The sequence below is a fragment of the Kryptolebias marmoratus genome, linkage group LG5, assembly GCF_001649575.2.
Source record: "Kryptolebias marmoratus isolate JLee-2015 linkage group LG5, ASM164957v2, whole genome shotgun sequence".
NCBI lineage: Eukaryota > Metazoa > Chordata > Actinopteri > Cyprinodontiformes > Rivulidae > Kryptolebias > Kryptolebias marmoratus.
In genome coordinates this window covers 4,709,637-4,727,726 of record NC_051434.1, presented here as the reverse complement: position 1 = coordinate 4,727,726, position 18,090 = coordinate 4,709,637, and the positions used below count along the sequence as shown (strand labels likewise).

General features: G+C 35.5%; 1 protein-coding gene across 1 annotated transcript in view; it reads left to right on the top strand.

The window, feature by feature from the left end:
- Positions 1 to 17,875, top strand: part of LOC108247812 (carcinoembryonic antigen-related cell adhesion molecule 5-like) — a 26,781-nt gene extending 8,906 nt beyond the window's left edge. The window contains exons 6-10 of the mRNA XM_017436182.3: positions 693 to 974; positions 1,218 to 1,472; positions 2,376 to 2,487; positions 12,085 to 12,124; positions 14,070 to 17,875. Coding sequence (XP_017291671.1) covers positions 693 to 974; positions 1,218 to 1,472; positions 2,376 to 2,487; positions 12,085 to 12,103 — 668 coding nt within the window. The 3' untranslated portion in view covers positions 12,104 to 12,124; positions 14,070 to 17,875. The remainder of the gene's footprint in view (positions 1 to 692; positions 975 to 1,217; positions 1,473 to 2,375; positions 2,488 to 12,084; positions 12,125 to 14,069) is intronic.
- The last annotated feature ends 215 nt before the right edge of the window (positions 17,876 to 18,090 follow it).

The following is an 18,090-nucleotide window of genomic DNA, read 5'->3' as shown; positions in this document are numbered from 1 at the left end:
CAGCTTTCAGTTTCTATGCACCACAAATTTGGAACAAACTTCCAGAAAACTGTAAAACAGCTGAAACACTGGTTGCCTTTAAATCTCAACTTAAAACCCACCTGTTTAGAGTTGCTTATGGCTAAATTAGGGTTAGAGTACGGGTTTTTGATGTTTGTCTCTTTCTTACTGTTTATTCATTGTCACATGCTGTTTTTATTTTGTTTTTTAATTATGTAAAGCACCTTGAAATGCCTTGCTGCTGAAATGTGCTATACAAATAAAATTTGATTGATTTTGATTGAACAATCAAAACACTTCACAACATTGTCAGGGTATCTCAGCTACACATTTGCCTAGTTAAAAACTGAAGGTGATTTTTTTTTTATTCACTATTCACTATGCCAAGACTGAAACCCACGTAAATTAAAATACAAGAAGTGTCTGATCCAGTTTCCTGGAGTTTATAGAGAGAAGAGGGTCAGATTAAATTTTCAAATTTGTGTATTGCTCTGTTAATGTTAGTACCTTACAATTTTATAACGTTTCTGCCACAAGATTCTGTTTTAATAAATATCATTTCTTGAACTTGGGTTCAAAGTGTAATCACTTTGTTTCAAGTCAGATCAAAATGATTAAATCATAATTTCAAAAATGATTTAAAAAAACCACTCAGGAGTAACAGATTTCTTCTCTCCTTGTGTTGCTCACAGAACCCATTTCAGGTGCTAAAATCACTGCTACCCCGACTGGTATCCTCTTCGCCGGTAACAGCTCGGCCAACATCAGCTGCCAGGCGACGTCAGGCAATGTAACCCAAATAACCTGGATGGTGAATGGCAAACAGCTGCTTCCCAGCTCCCACGTTGTGTTTTCCAGTGACCAGAGCTCCATTTTCTTCAGCGTGCTAAAGAAAGAGGACAATGGAGTCTTCACCTGTAAGCTCCAAAACTCTGTCAGTCAAAAAGAAGCTACCTACAATTTGGCAGTCATCTGTAAGTGTTTGCTTTGCCAAGATTCCATCTTTTTGCGTTTATAAGTAATTACCATTGGTGATTTTTTATTGTATTTATTTATTTTTTGTAATGGCTTAATGTTAGAGACAAAAACTTAAAAATATCCACTTTCTCAACATCTAAATGTTACACTTGTGTCTGATTTTAGACAGATCATTTATTTACAATGATTTTAATGTTGCTAATTTAAAAAATATTACATTCTTTCCCTTTTATTTGCAGATGGTCCTGAAAAAGCAGAGGTTAGGGGTGAAGCTGAAGTAGAGGTGGACAGTGAGGTGGTGCTCACCTGCTCTGCCTCGTCCGTCCCACCCGCCAACTTCACCTGGAAGTTAAATGGCACGGTGCTCAAGGTCCAAACAAATACGTTACGCATCGAAAAGGCTTTGTACAAGGATTCTGGGACATACACGTGTGAGGCGCGCAATTCTTTGACTGGCCTGTCCACCACTTCCACTCACACCCTCAGTGTGAAAGGTAAGATTAAAACTGTAGCTCTGATTTTGTTTTTCAGGAATTCCCAAACAGCTTTCCTTTCAGGATCTGTTTAAAGTTCTATATATTTATTCAGTTTCACATTTAACAAGCAGAAAATAAACTTCTATAAACCATTTAGCATTTTATAGAATCACAGTCAACCAGCAGTAGAATTTGCAGAGAGCAGACTTTGTTGGCACTTAAAATTTGTTTTACATCGCCTTACAGAGAAAAAGAAACCAGACCGGTTCTTGACTCCCTGCCGTTTGTTGTAGCGTTAAAGCAAGTTTTATTTCCCATGCTAGCAATGTACCTTATGTTCAGGACAGAATGCAAAGTCTCACTGTGAGTAATACTTCTGTTAATACCATCTTGTTTACGGTTCTTACTCACTTGGCAGGAGGAATTCATTAGTGGACCTCTTGACTTTGACCACAGATAAATGCCCCAATATTTTTATTAAAAATATTAAACATTTGATCAACTTGTCTACAAGATTATTAGGGAATGGTACTGAAAAAGAAGATTTTGTCAGGATGATACGCAACCAGATGGTGACTTGTTTCCGTCTCTAACAAAGTATATGAAAAAGAAACTAACTAAGAGATAGACATCTTTGTTTTTGCTTTCAGTCACATCAGAATGTGGTCTTTTCTGTAGAATAGTATGCGTCATATAGGGTGACAGTTAGACTCGCGCTCATGTTCAGTTCTCACCAAACCATTGCCTACATTCCTCAATTTACATTTCCTCTTTGTGGTTTCAGCCTAAAACTATGACACATAGTGTCGTTTCCCACAATAACATACAAGATGTTGCTGTTTTTATTAAGATAAAGATACTTCACAGACTGTTGCAACATATGAGAATTTAATTTTATCCTTTTGTGTGATGTTTCTATAGAGGAGATCTATGACGGTCTCTCAGATGGAGCCATTGCTGGAATTGTCATTGCCTGCCTCGTTGCAGTGGGAGCATGCATCGCTTTGTTCTTTTACTGCCGAACGAAAGTACCGTAAGTACTCTGGTTTTTTTAATACATCAAATTGAGCATGAAGTTTTGATCCTAAATGAACACGTTAGTTTTGATGCGCAGGTAAAACATCTATTAGTGTGTCTTCATTGTAGGTTTTGATTGAAAATTAGTTTTCATGCTTTATTTTTTACACTTTTCAGGATCTCCTTTTTTATAAGAAACACTTTGTTCTGCATTTTTTAATATATATATCCCTGAAAAAAAAAACACTGAGGAAAACATCCATTTATGAAGCTTATTTGGTGAACAAAAGTCAAACACAAGCTCTGATTGTCTAAATTATCTTTTGGCTTTTTGTTGCTGGATCTAAGAACCAGCTCAAACCTGGACAGCTGGTCCCAGATGTGTCCACCTACTTAAAGTCAATGAAAGGATGAATTGTTTTAGTCGTGGGTGGGTTTGTTTCTGAAACCTATTTCCCCTGAACATAAGAAATAGCTGTGGTTATGTTTGGTCATAACTGTTGCTGTCTTAAAATTTTAACTTGTTGAGATCTCAAAATAGTTTTTTTTTCTTATGTGGCCCTCCGTCTTTCTTGACTCATTCTCTGTAACATACCAGTCATTCTCTTTGTCTCTATCTTTCTCAATCATGGCGACTACTTTCTGACCCTCTAGGAAATTTTCATTCTTCCTTTTGAGTTTTGCCGTCTTACAACATGCTAAAAAGGTTGAACAAACACGGATCATAGAACTGTCGAGCTACTGTTACAATTGTGCCGTCATCTACAACACATTCATGGGCAAACATATTTTTGCTGAAAACATTTCAACAGTAGGTCAAGTTTTTCCATCTACAAGATATCCAGGCAGACTGAGTCGGTAGCATTTTTATTAAACAACAATAAAAAAAGCAGTTTATTGCTGTCAACAACAAGCAGCATTTAAATTCAATTAACAAAAGAAGGACCAAAAAACAAACAAAAACTAGTGTAAAGGTGAGATTCTTTCAGTGCAGTTCTATGAATGAGATGGGGATCACTTGTGAAAATTACAGAAATGCAAATTATACTTCAGTAGACATCATTGCTCACATGGTGTGGTTCAGCAGTTGTAATCACATTAATACTATTTTATTCCAAAGCCTTTTAACTTCTTTTTAACATAAATAATTTAGCTAAAGAAGTTATACTTTTTCCCCACTGCCTGTGTTGTGTTTACTTTGTATTCTGGAGGATGGGAAGAACACAGAAATGAGGTTACATCAAGTAACAGAATCAGTTTCACAGCCTTCATATGAAATGCTACAGTTTGTTGTATTTTGTTTTAGTAAAAATAAAGTGCTGTGCCTACTCTTTCAGCCACTGGGTGCTGATGTTAGGTGGGGCACCTTCATGTTGTGTTCCCATCAATGCCAAAGGGAGTTGACTCCAATTTACTCACCCAACTACTTCAGTAATTTATGTGGGACTGACTGCCTAATAAATTTGTCCCCACTGCATTCAAAAACCAAATGATTGTAGTGGTTTTTGATATACTTTGAAACCAAACTTTAAAAACAAAGTAATAAGCCACAAAGTGACGTCTTTGTTTCATACCTGAATGACACATTTTTTGCATACAAAAGCGGCGATCTTGCATCCTGTTGCATTTCAGAGGAATGGAACAAAACAGAAATTAATCAAATCAAAGAGAAACACAAGAGTCACAGAGATAACACTCACAAAGCACAAACTTAAAAGTTACAAAAAATAAATAAAGTGAGAAAAAGTGAGACAGTTGTTTTTTTATCTTCAGACCTGTCTTAACAGCAGATGGCATTTTTTTTAAAATGACCACTCCTTTTAGTTGTTATTAAGGGAACTTTAATTAAATAGCAGGAATATATTCCTGTGTTATCATCTCTGATTAGTACAAACTCTATTAACAAAGTTGAAACATGTACCATACGTAAAATCCACTTCGACTTGTTGTTGGAGGCATATAAGCAATAGTAACACAACCGGTAATTCTACTTTCTTAGAGTTCCCAGGAAAACTAATATACAAGGGAAAAGTCCAGAAGTCCAGTAAAAGTCAGATATGTTGGTGTACAAAGACTATGTTTTGAATTGCTTCATTCAGCATGTAATAACTGCGGCGAGATGTTTAATAAATCTATATTAAAATAGATTTCAGACACAGTTGAAGGTACACAACCCCCCCCAGCCTGCAGGCTGTTGCAATTATCTTTTGTGTGTGTTCGTAAAAAAACTTGAGGAAACCGTGTTTGCCTCTGTTTGGAGTAAATGGTTAGATCATGTTCTTTATCCAAACCTTCCCCTCCCCCACTTTGGCTTTTAACAAATCACCTGTCAGGATTATCTGATGCTACAGAGGTCATCAGGTGTCAGGTACAGGGGGTGTTTTGCTGCGGAGCTCCTCCTTAGGCCTCGAGGCTTTTCGACATATTCACTCAGAAAGTGTAATCATGCAGACAGGAGGACTTTGTTTTGTGTTGGGTCTCCATGTTTATGTTCAGGAGAAACAGACTTCTGGGGGCAACATAAATTTAGTGTCAGAAGACCCCGAGAGTTAGAACGAGAGATCGTGTTTCTCCAGTTTTAGCTTCTCTCAGTTGACTCTGTTAAATTCAGTCTTATTTCTAACTTATAAACCTCTCAACAACCAAGCCTCGTCTTATAGTAAAGATCTTATTGTTCCATGTTTTTCTAACAGAGCACTTTGCTCTCAGACCTAGAGCTTCTGAAAGTAGAAAGGAAGACAGAGCTTTTAGTTAAGGTTGAACTGGGTTTCCTGAGGTATCCCTTAGTTATGCTGCTATAGGCTTAGATGTCTGGAGGACATGCTGACTGTATTTCTGCACTCAGCTGCTGCCTTTACTCTCTCTACTGGCTTTCTTAGATAAATAACTTTTACAAATTGGCATTTCAGAATGAATGTTTTTTTTGTTTAGTGCCCTGAGATGATTTCTGTTGTGAATTGGTGCTATATAAATAAACTGAATTAAATTTAATTATTTTTATAACACAAGTAAATTCTATCCTTAGTCTTTATTGTTTATTATTTTCTTAAACTACTGTGTTCGTGTCAGAACTGCTGAAATAGTGGTTCTGTTTTAATTAAATCTTTTAGTCTGCACTGGGGCAGATCAACCTTGCATCATAGTTACCATGGTGGTCTTGGTTAGTTTGCTTTGTGATACAGGAGTTCAATCCAAACAAAGCTGGATAGCACAGTAATCCTGCAGTGCTGTGTGAACCTCAGCTGCACACCGCAGAATGTTTTCCACTTTTTTTTTTTTAGTCACAGTGACACATGAGAACTTTGTGTGCAGGTGGGAGTGAAGGAAATTAAAGAAGTCTGTCAAAGAGGAGAAGACAGACAAGGAAGGCAGGAAGTAAACCGTTGCATTTAGCCTTTTCTAGACACTAAATGCCTAGAAATACAAAGAAAAGACATCAGCGGTGGTGACAGCTCAGATGACAGACTGATAAGTCTGGACAACTTGTACAGGCATTGTTCAGCATTATTTAGAAGTTCATCAGCAGAAATGTTGCTTCATTAGGTGATGTTGGTATTTTTTTTTTTGGTCAAATTGACTTTGACGACCCATGAACGTCTTTGTTCACAGTTGCATGATTTTCATCAGTACTCTCTTACTCCTGCTTTCTTTGTGGTTTTCAGTCCTAAATATAGAAAAAAAAGTCTTTATAAGGAGTTCATAATAGAATAGGATAACTTTTTAAAACTTCTCATTTTAGTTTATTGAGTTATGGTTGATGCGCCTCCTACCTGGGGCCTTTCTATGCAGTTTCTATGAGTTTACATCTTCTCCCTGTGTATGCATGGGTTTTCTCCAGCTAAACCAGTTTTCCTCTCACAGACCAAAAACATGCATGTTGGGTTAATTGGCAACTAAATTTTTATTAGGTGTGAGGAGAACCTAATAGCTCTAATGAGCTAATAAAAAGTTGAGTTAAAAGGAACAATACAAATTCAGTGTTTTTTGATAATAACAACTTGTGCAAACTAGATGGAGCTAACAGCTTTTAGCATCAGCTAGCTATCACCAACTAATGTTATTTGAGGAACCCAAACTCACCATATAGTGCAAACTAAAGTTAATAGCAAAGTTAACCAAGTTAAACATCTTCTTACAAGTTTTTACCATCATAACTTTACTTATTCCATCCAAAAGCTGTCAGGTCTTCTAGTCTTCAAAATGGTGGCTTGTGAATATTGACATCACTCATTTCTGACCCAACCACTGGGTCAAAAACAGCTTTTGGTGCATACATTGATCATATTTACACTATCCAGTTAAGAAATCTTGCATGTCTATTTACTGAAAGAGTTAAGTGGTGGGAATCCATTCATGCTCATATTTTTCCACTAGGGAATAAACTGTAACTCTGCACCTTTTAGGCAAAACCGATCCCAAAGCCCACAGCTACAGTGTTTATTAAATACACAGCTCTTTCAAAGAAAATTACATCACCCTAAAGTAAAGGAAAAATGAGTGCATTTTTAACATGCATATGTGTGTTAAAGCAAGGGGGAAACACATATAGATCATCTGTAGTGATAATGAAATGGGCCTCTCATGGTTTCTAAAAGACAAACAGAAAACAGACAGATTAAGCTGCAGGTGCAATCAGATAGCTACAAAGCACCAATGATCATCTAAAACCACCTGTTTGAAACTCCAACTTTTAGAAAAGTATCCATAACTCTTTTCATAGGAAGATTTAGCAGATGGAAACTAGTAAATACTATCTGCATTTTAAAGCTAACAGGCTAAACAAGCAGCTAACCTGTACTTGGATTTTAACTGTGACACAAATATTACACAAAGGTTGTAACATGTAGTAAAAATTCCAACAAATCCTAGAATTTTTTAAAAGTCCACATGATCAGTTTGAAATCTTTATTTATTTAAAAGTAATGATTTTAAATGATTCTGAAGTTTATTTTTAATGAAATTAAAAGAAAACTCAATTGTCTTTCTTAGCCCAAACCTGGTGGGTGTTACCCATAATGCCCCTCAGGCACAAACAGTTAAGTTGGAAATTTTTGAGGTATTTTATTTGTTTTCTAGCAGGAGGCTCTGCACTCAAAACATGTCATGATGACAAAACTTAAAAATTTAGTGGAGCTTACAGACACCGTTCTCAGGCATTATCTTATCATACATCCAGTCACATTTCAACAAACTTGGGAACGGCAGAACAGAAACTATCCCACAAAATAAATGAGTTAGTGGCAGATTTTCACAACTGGGAAACCAACCAAATGTTTAGCTTTAATCTGCTGTGGAGACATAACAGACTGAATGATGCCTGGCATTATAATAGTTGGTTTCCAAACAAAAAGAAGTGAGAAATCAAATATAGCAAATACACAAGGAAGTAGTCAGCATCTTTGTCTTTAATTCTGCTTCCAGTTCAGGTTAAAGTGCCCAACATTTACACACACTACCTCTTGTGAATGACCATGTCAGCCAGGATTACGTTGGTCTGAGTGTTTGTGGAGTTTAGTGTTTTGGAAACATCATCTGACTGACTCCTCTCTATGTGGTGTCTGTCAAAGTTGGGACATTTCCCCCTGAGTTATGGGGTGAGTGATGGTTGAGTGAGGCTTTACGATGTAGAGGAAATGCATTCAGCTCGTCGACGTTTGCTTATTATAATACGCAAATTCAAATTTGACTTACAAAGTCAAACTTCAGTCAAATCCTTATTTCTTCACAAAACAGCTAATATTCTGTGTTCACATATAAGCTTAATTTAAAAAAACTGGATGATTAATAGGATGATGTATTTTTAAATAGTCTCCTTTGATTGAGTAAAATTATATTTTTGTACTTTTTATGAACAAAACTATCAGGCAGATATCTGAAAATGCAGTTTGTGGATCTGAATCTTGAAATGTATCCAGAGTTTTGTTAAAGTTGTGTATTTTAAAACTTAATGTTTTGTAGCCTTTGTTGATTATGTCAAATTTAACTAACAGAACGGCACATTTTTGTGTTTTTCTTTATTTTTTTATATTTTACCAAAGATGTGAATTTGAAATATCCCGTCCTTGGGAATCTTTGATGTGAAACCAAACTCGTAAGTGATAAAACTCGTCAACCCTGGGACCTTTTAGACTTCATGCTCATCCGTTTGACTGTTGGAAATATTTGCTTGTTTTTAGCTGCAGGGAAATCATTTAGCATGTAGGCCAGAAAGTGCCTCTCTTTACAAAGATCACCTATATTTACGCATACAAAGACTGTTCGTAATAACATTCTGATGCTTAAATTGTTATATAAAGCGAATCTACTTTAAAACAAGATAAAAAATAACTAGTATGAAATATTAGTAGCATTAATAAAATGTTTCAGGTTTTACGAATGGAATTAAACAAATAAGTTTTCATCACTCAGCAGCAGTGTAAAACCCAGAGTCTCTATACAATTATTCATAAATCCTTCTTTGTTCCCCTTTATGACCCAGCTTTCAGAAAAAAAAACAAGCTGCCAGGTGGGAAAATCCATTTTCAGGACATTCATCAATCATAATTACAAGCTAGATGTGAAGCTTCATATTTCACGCCTAAAATTGTACTTTTTTATTCACAGATGCTTTATATCTTCTTAGAAAAAGCAACAGCTGTCTGCTAAAACTTACTTTCATCATGTGAGCTTTTTTAAACTACAGTAACAATATTTAAGAAAATAATTCTGTTGGGTTCGTCTGTCTGTCTGGAAGCAACAAGTTGCAACAATTCTTTCATATTGCATCCTCTTATAAATCTAATTTAGCAACACATTTGCAAATTCCTGAAGGTTTTACTTGCTAATGGATCAGCAATGTTTGCTGTGGCACTCAGTTTAGATGCTAGTGTGATTTTCTACACAAAAACAGTGAAATGTTACAGAAGCCAACCTTTTGACCTGAATTCAGCTCCCAAGTCTGGTTCACAGAGAAGCAGCGATAATAAAAAAAATAATAATTTATTCATGTGTGTGAACGGTACTAGAAGACATCCTTAAATAAGTTCAGAGCTCTGAAGCATCTTTTAAAAGCTGTTCTGTCTCAGTTGAGCAACAGAACGGGGGTAAGGCCCATTTAAAAAGGATTTCAGGAATTTCATTGTCATGCCTGAACTTGTCTGCTTTTGCTCACCTGTATCAATGTTCTTCAAAACATCCTGAGGTTTCTCTTTAATCTTCTTTCATTTTTCTACATAAACGGAGCCTTTAACTGTTCTTCATTCATTTTTTAAATTCATTTATTGCTTTTGAGATTTTACATGACAATATAATATCATGGTTCTATATTTATATTGTAGTACCTTTGTTTGTGTGGGCACTTTTCTAAAGAGAGTCATATTTTAAAAGGTATTGAAGCACTTTAGAGACTGCAGTAAAAGGATTTATTCGGTGCAAAATCTCAAACAAAGACTAACAAATCTTTAGTTCTGCTTGTAAGAAAAGAAATCAAAGTGAGCCTATCAGTGTTTTAGAGAAGTGATTCTTCCTCTGAGTCAAATGTGAAGTACATTCATGCTTTATTTGAAGTTTATATACACCATATGATGCAAGTGTTTCGTAATAATCAGGGCTTAAACTAGGAAACATTTACACAGAAAAATGAAGTGTCAGTTAATATCTGCCTTAATATTGTAGTAGATGAGTTTGTTAATAATAAATGATGAAAGATGTCTGTGTGTCCTGCAATAAAAGCATAAAAATCTGGCATATTTGTTTAATAAATAGTTAGTAAAATGTCTGTTTAAAGCAAATTATCCAAGTCATTGAAATTTAAAAATGAGTTTTTATTCTCTTTGCTAAAAATCACTGAAAATATATGAATTTCTAATTGTCAATTGGCCAAAACAAGACCTTAAAAGTCAACTAGTCAGTGTTTGATACAATTACACCTTTGAATTCCTCCAACTGTGATTCAGCATATTGTTTATGATCATTCCAGACATGCAGATCCACCTTTTTATGCCGCAGGACAGTTTATTGAGGCCAAAGTTACATTCTGCTTGTCCGAGAGCGACATCGTCACTATTTTATCCTTTTCATTTCCTTTTTTCTTCACCTTTTATTACCTAAAGTGTGTCTCATTTCATGACAATTAGCAAACCTTTTTATGCTGGGATTTTTTTCCCTCTTTTGCTTTTTGAACCTAGTTGTTTCGTCTGCTGCTGCTCTTATCAGCAACCGGAAAAAAAATGTATCACAGTTTCTGTGATAAGACTTGGTGATTCAACAAAAAGGTATTTCAGCAGCCGGATGTTTACCTTGAAGTATCCCTGTTTTCCTAACTGTAGCTCTGAGGTCACATGGTGTCACCAAGAGGAAATGTTTTTATGAAGACAAAAAGGCAATCTGGAGTATCTGAGTTAAGATAAAAAGGATTAAGCTTGATAAAGTAACTTGATAGACACTGTTTGCTGTGTTGTTTAGCTGACTTGAATAATTTTACACTAACTGCTGTCAACTTGCACACTAATACTGTCTGCAGCTGAGCCCAAACCACAAGACATACAGTCTGTTCAGTTCAGTTCATTTCAAAATTCCTGCCTGCTGACTGTGCAGTTTGGACATTCTTGATGCAAAACTTATGTTTGTGCCGATGTGTTTGAGGTAATTAGATGAACAGAACAGGCCAGCAGAGCTGTAATGTAAGAGTTGTTAAATTAATGTGTTGATATAAACCAAAGTCAGGCAGTCAGGGTGAGGTAAGCTGGTAAATGTTTGACTATGACAACCGCAGTTTTTTTCCTTGCATCTTAAAATCAGCAAAAAAAGATTTACCAGCACCAACACTTTTTTTGTGGCATCTTTTTATTTTACTTTTGAAAGAACATTGCATTCTGTTTGTTGCAGCTGATACCTTCAATTAGCTCAGCTTTTACAAACTCATATCTTGCCCGTTTTATTTTTGTTTAATTGTTTGTTTGTTTTTTACTGAGAGAGATTCTGCTGCAATCACATAAACCATAGACGGCCAGAGTACTGCTCTCTCACCTTATTTCACTTTGTTTTTACTCTCTTCAGAGAGCTTTTATCTTCTAAATGAGAGTAAATCTGCTATGATAAATATATTTCCACTCGTTTCAGTGTTCTTTTTCTTTCATTTGACAACTTGTGTCCATAAGATCTTTTTAAACTTCAGAAAACTTCATTATGTTCAGTCAAAGCATGCAACCTTTTTAATTGCACGCATATCTGCAAATCTTTAAATCTTCTAGTTTTTGTGAAATGTAGAAGCATTATAACAAATGTCCTAAAGGAAGTATTTTGTATTGACAAGTTAAAAAAGTTAAAAGATGCAATTCTTTGGCCTGCTGCTTCAGAGATCAAGACTTTTTATTTTTTTCTTCTGTGGTTTCAATGTACTGAAAAGAAGTTTTTTTTTTTTTTTTTTACAGGTGGCTGCTAGTTTCTCTGGGCTGAAATTTAATTTGAGATTTACTAAAAGTAAACTCATTATTAGAGTTTGAATCATTTACAAATAACATTTGAACTGAAGTCAAAGATTATGTAGAGGTCATCGTTCTTCACAGAATGTCCAAAGTGATATTTTTGCCAGTGTTTGTCAGAGCTAATCACTGTTTTCTGTTGTGTTTTTCAGAGTTGAGTCACCATATTAATGACATCCCTGCACAGGGCTGGTAAGTCTCTCTGATAACTGTATTTGTCACGCAGTCTTCAAAAGTCTTGCACTCATGGGCATTTTTATCTGGGACAGATGGTTGAGTGGAATAAGAAGATAATGTGACTTTATGGACAATTTTTCACAGTAACTGGGCAACAATCAATGTCCCCTGCCAACTAACACTTTCTCTTTAATACCAAAATAGTTCTACATTTATTTTATGAATTCTTTTAATATTCTAAGAGTTTTTTTATTTATTGTTCTGTGCAAAGACAAGCATAATAAGAGTCGTAGCAACAACAGACCTGCAGGATAAACTTATCTACCAGCAGTTTCAGTGTGGTTATAATAGTTGCATGACACATTTTTCACTGATGATGTGTTTATCTGTGTTATCTGTGTTTCATCAAGTTCACCAGTCAGTACTGAAACCGTTGGTCCCAAGGCTGTCACCACTTAGTCAAAAAAAAGAAATGTACCTTTGAGTGTGTCTGCGCAATGACAGGGTCAGAGCATCCTGTGTGTGTTGAATAATCTGAATGTGTGTGTGTGTGTCTGGAAAGTTTTTAACTGCAGTGTCTTTGATGTTTCCTGTCAATCATGTGGTTTTCTTTGATCTGCCAGCACCAGACAGCAGATAGGGCTAAAGTTAAACCAACCAAAAGTTTGCTAACGTCTCTTAAAACCTCAACACAACGTCTCTGGAATAAAGTGCATTACGATCTGTGCTAAAGTGACAAAAATAATTTGTAGTGCATAAATTATTATACGCCTTGTTATTCTAAATCTAGTACTAAAAGTATCGTACAACATTAAATAAGCACATTTTCATAATAATAAAAATCAGATACAATAATGTTTGCAGCGTAGATCATAGTTTTCTACACATCTCTGTATACAATAGAATGAAGTGTACACAAAACACTTGGACAGTTTTAGTTCTAGTTACACAGACGAATGAATAAACTTATGAATGCAGATCAAATGCTGAAAAGGTTGAGATGTTGTGTAGAAATGTAAATAAAAACAGAATGTAATGATTTGCAAATCTCATAAACACATTTTATTTACAACACCATCAGAGAGGCAGATTTTTGAACCGAGCACTCATAACGGGCTGCATTAACCCTCTCATCTTTAGTACAGAGGATGTGGCACATGTGCAGTTGATGGGATATTTAAAGAACATTATTTTGAAATTGGCGTACTATTTTAGATACTTTTTTGCAGAGTGAAGAACCTCTGCCCATCTTTACTTCTAAGAGATTCGGCCTCTCTAAAATGCTCTTTTTATACCCAGTCCTCTTACTAATGACCTCATTAGTTGCAAAATACTTGCAAACCTTTGGATTATGATTTTATTTACATTTTACACAACGTCCCAACTTCCTTTAAAACTAACGTATCTATACACAGACAATCAAAGCCAGTCAAATGATTCATGGTATATGCATGGTATAGAAAACATACCATTACTTGTGCTCACTTCCTGAGCAGTTTCTCAACCCATGCATAATTTATCTTCAGAGTGTAGATAAATTATGCTTAGCTCCCTTGCTGTTAGTTGCAGAATGAGGAAGTATTTTTTTCTACAGCATGCATTTTCCATAAAACACATCTTGTATTCATGTGTTTGTGCACTAAGCTCTCAAACTTTGCATACATTAGGATATTTTCTATGCTTGTAACTGACTATGCATGCTATTTTCGGGGACTTATCAAATGGGAGTAGCTGAAGGGAGTTCTGTAAAGCTGCCTTGTCATCTTCATTAGGGAATGCATATTGTGTGCAGCAGAGTGTCTCCGGTTTCACTTAGTTGCAATCTGCAACTCAATCTCTAAGTGAAGTTCCAGGCTGATAGTGATGGGTGAAGGTCTTGCCCATTAAGTCAACATTAGGATCTTATGTATGGCAGAATGAGAAGTACTGCATTGCATCTCCTCTCTTTGTCTCTCTTCAGGTGCAGACATCCCACCATTTTCTTTCCCATGATCCCCTTGTTCAGCCAGAAGAGGCATATGGGTGGATCCAGCTGGTTTCCTGTGAAAGACTCATCTGACCAGCTATTTCATCAGACCTCTTTGTCTCTTTCTGACTGGCTGACAAGGACGCTGGAAATTTGAATTAACCAAAGCAACGAATTGTCAGGATTTGGACTGTGAGCTGTCATTTTAACACAACTACTTACATTTTATTAGGGTTTTTTCCCACTTTCACCACTGGATTGCTTCCTCCTTTGACCCTTTACTTCCACATGTTGTTGATGAACTTTATAACTTAAGTTTTGTCTTGCCCCTTCTGCTTTCTTGGAGAAACACAGAGGACTAAAGCTGATGGAGTGATGATTGTGATGAGTGACTCTTCTTTATCCTGAGGAAAATGCACACACACAAAGTAACACCAAACAGCTGTGATCACATATGTGCATGAGTGATCATAACCATAGAGCCCACACAAGTAGACATTCAGGTGTTTTGGTTTAAAATAGCATCTGAAAGAAAAAAAAAAAGTGCTTTGATTTATCTTGCTGCTGGTGCCAGGAGGGCAGAGTTTCCCTGATAAGGGACACTTCAAAAGCAGCAGGTTTTAAAGTTAACTTTTAGATGGTTTTTTTGAGCTAAAGTGCTTTATTGGTGGTCACTTGAATACATGATACCTCAGTTTGTTTGGTGCTCACAGTTTTTAAAGAAGGTTGCTGGCATACTTGCTGAATCCACACTGCCAGAAACATGTAGATTTTTTTTTTTTTTTTGGTTTCTTTGTTTGTTTTGTTCCACTTTGCGACCCCAACAAAAATACACAGTATATCTCCCATTTTAGTTCCCTCAGTCTTTCCTTGTTATCCTTTTTTTTCCTACAAAAGTAAACACAGATGTTATATTTCCTAAAATAAAATTAGCATGAAGGTCATTTTTAGACACTTTATTGAGCGGGGCCCTTCAAAGCAGAGATACAACATCATGTATAGAATTAGCAAAAGTACTCATTTATATTTATTCCATATAACTAAAGACATCCCAATTAAAAATACATAAAATCCAACTAAACAAAGACCAGAATTTGACACTGCTGTAATTAAAATAAATAATAATGTTGCTTTTAGGTGTCTTTTAAGACCTTTTATTTATTTAAAAAAGGTGTACAATCACAGGCTGAGGCAGAAGGGCTGCAATATGGTTACCCAAAGTTAAAAAAAGGCAGCAGGAGCAATTGTTTTGTTTTTCCTTAGTTCTTAGTAATTTAAAAGGAATAGCTTTTTTTACCAATTATCAAAAATCCACAGCTGATTAACACAAATTGATTGCAGCTGTCATGTATAAAATGTTTTTGCCAGTAAAGAGCAGGTGACGGTTGTTTTTTATTTTTATTTTGAAAAGCTTTTTATCAAAAAGATCTTATCACAGCAGCTTGTCATGCGAAACCTGCAGACTGACAACATGCTATTGCTTTCATTTTGCATCTTTAAGCATCAAAATAAAACTAATGTGGACAGATTTTATGTATTTTCCTTATTTAAGAGTAAAATGTGCCTCGAATTAGGAAATAAATACACCAGCCATCCCTTGTTCCTCACTACTTGCCACATGTTTTCTTGTACTACCAGTAATGGTCTTGCTTTAATAATCATACCCCAGATAAATTGGAATTAAGACACACACACTTAGTTTCTCCAAACAAGTGTCCTGCTTAAATCTTTGCCGGCCTCCTGGGTTCTTTCCTGTTCTATGCTTTATCTTTATCGGCCTGTTGACAGTTAAGGATCCTCCCCATTTTTTGAATCATCCTGACGTCCTGGAAATGCATGAGAACAGACAGAAGAGGAGGGAAAAGTTATGACAGAGACAAGATTGAGCACGCAGGGCCACGATAATCAGCTTATGAGCAGGAAGGCATTTGTGGACATTGACATTCTTTGAGGTTTGGAGGGAAAAGTTTGACAAGCTTCACATCAATGCTGCTCATTAAAAAAAAAAAAATCACAATTAAGTTGTTTCAGACTAAATTCTAAAACTTAGAGGTTCATTATAATATACTTTTTTTTTGCATTTTGTGAAAATGAACACTTGTATTATTTTGAAGTTCTGGCTCAAACACCTCCTTTTGAGTATTTTGACATAAACCTGAAATTATTATTTTTTTTTTCTGTTCTTACTTTGAGTGGTTCGCAGTAGTGTGTGATCTCAGACTTCAACGTGCACTGATCTCCAGTATAAAAAGTATTTATTTTGTTTTGTTAAAAAGAATCTTATGACTGGAGCTGAAGATCATATAGCTTGTCAGCAGATCACACATCCAGACGCTTTTGATTTTTTTGTTCTGTTTGAGTGTTTCCACCCAAAACTCAAGCTAAATCTTAAAATGTTTTAAAATATATTTAAGTCTTTAGTTTGGGATAATAGAAAGCACAGAATGTATTAATGACAACATGTAAGTATGCCATTTTGTTGTCCTACATAAGACATGTCCATATATTTTTAAACACAAGAGAAACTGCCCTGACTGTAAATAGTAGAGATAGCGTACTACACTGCAAATAATTATTGTCTTTCTTTTGTTTTGATGATATATGTGGGGTTTAATTTCTTGTTATGAACGATTGCTTTTAGAAATGTTTTGTTAATGTTTACAGATTGTTTTAGTCCTGTTAACATTTGTGTACACATGATGAAAGTTAACATCTACCAGCTGAAACTCATCTGTTTTAACAAAAAAAGTCATAATTATTTTCCTAATTTTGACTTGTTCATTGCATTTTTTTTTCGTCCAAAGTGTTACACTGAGCTTCTTTTTCAATAGTTTTTAAAAAGTGACAAATCAGATTCCGTGTGTGTTTTCAAACTGTCCAATCACAGCGTTTGCCTGTATGAGCCCGTCAGAGTGACAGAACACAGGAGGAGTGTTATGTGTCCTCGCTTGCCACGCCTGGATCTTCTTGACACATTTTAACACACTCAGTTGAAACAATTTGTCGTAACAAGTCTACGTGCTTCAGTTTGAGCCTGAATCTTCTTAGAGACAAAATGAAAAACAAAATAGAGCAGTTCCACTACTAGTTATGGTTATTTTGCTTCAGAAACTAATACTGATCAGACAGCACATTTGTTGTTTTTGTCCTTATGATTAAAGGTGTGATTGTGCTAACTAAAACTTTGTGTGGTTCAAGTTATACAGAAAAAAGCCACTGTACATGATGTCAAGACTTATTACACATCTTAAAATAGGATTTTGAACTGAAGAGTGAAGTAATACTAGTGTTTAGAACTAGTCGTAACAGGTAAAAGATAAACATTTAATGCAATCTAATATTGTTTTATATATACACATATAGCTCTGGAACAAATTAAGAGACTACTTCAAAATGATATATTTTATTATTTTCTCCAAGTATATGTTTGAACAAAATAAAAATAAAAAAATTATAATGTGACATTTCATCCAAATTCCATATACAAATTTTGTCAATTTGAGCATTTATTTGCAGAACATGACAAATGATCAGAATACCAGAAAAGCTGCAGTGTTTTCAGACCTCAAATAATGCAAAGAAAACAACACTAAAGTTTAACTTGGGAAAATGTAGAAATGAATATTTGGTGCAACAACCCTGATTGTGAAGCACAGCTCTGATGCGTCTTGGCATGCTCTCCACCTGTCTTTCACATGGCTATTAATGCTCCTGGCGCAAAAAAAAAAATCAATCATCTCAGGTATGTTTCATGGCTTGTTACCATCTAGCTTCCTCTTGATCACGTTTCAGAGGTTTTTCATGGGGTTCAGGTCCAGAGGTTGGGCACTCTGTGTTCCTCTGCCAGTAAAATCCAAAACTGAACTTTTCTTTTCAACCCTTTAGGCTTGGTCAGCAGCTGTTATTATTTCAATCACTTTTTAAGTTGGCATTGTTTCTGCCATCAAGCTGGTCTGTTGCAACAGGTTAATAATGACGACAGCAGAGGGGTTTTTATACTTTTCCTCATCAAGTA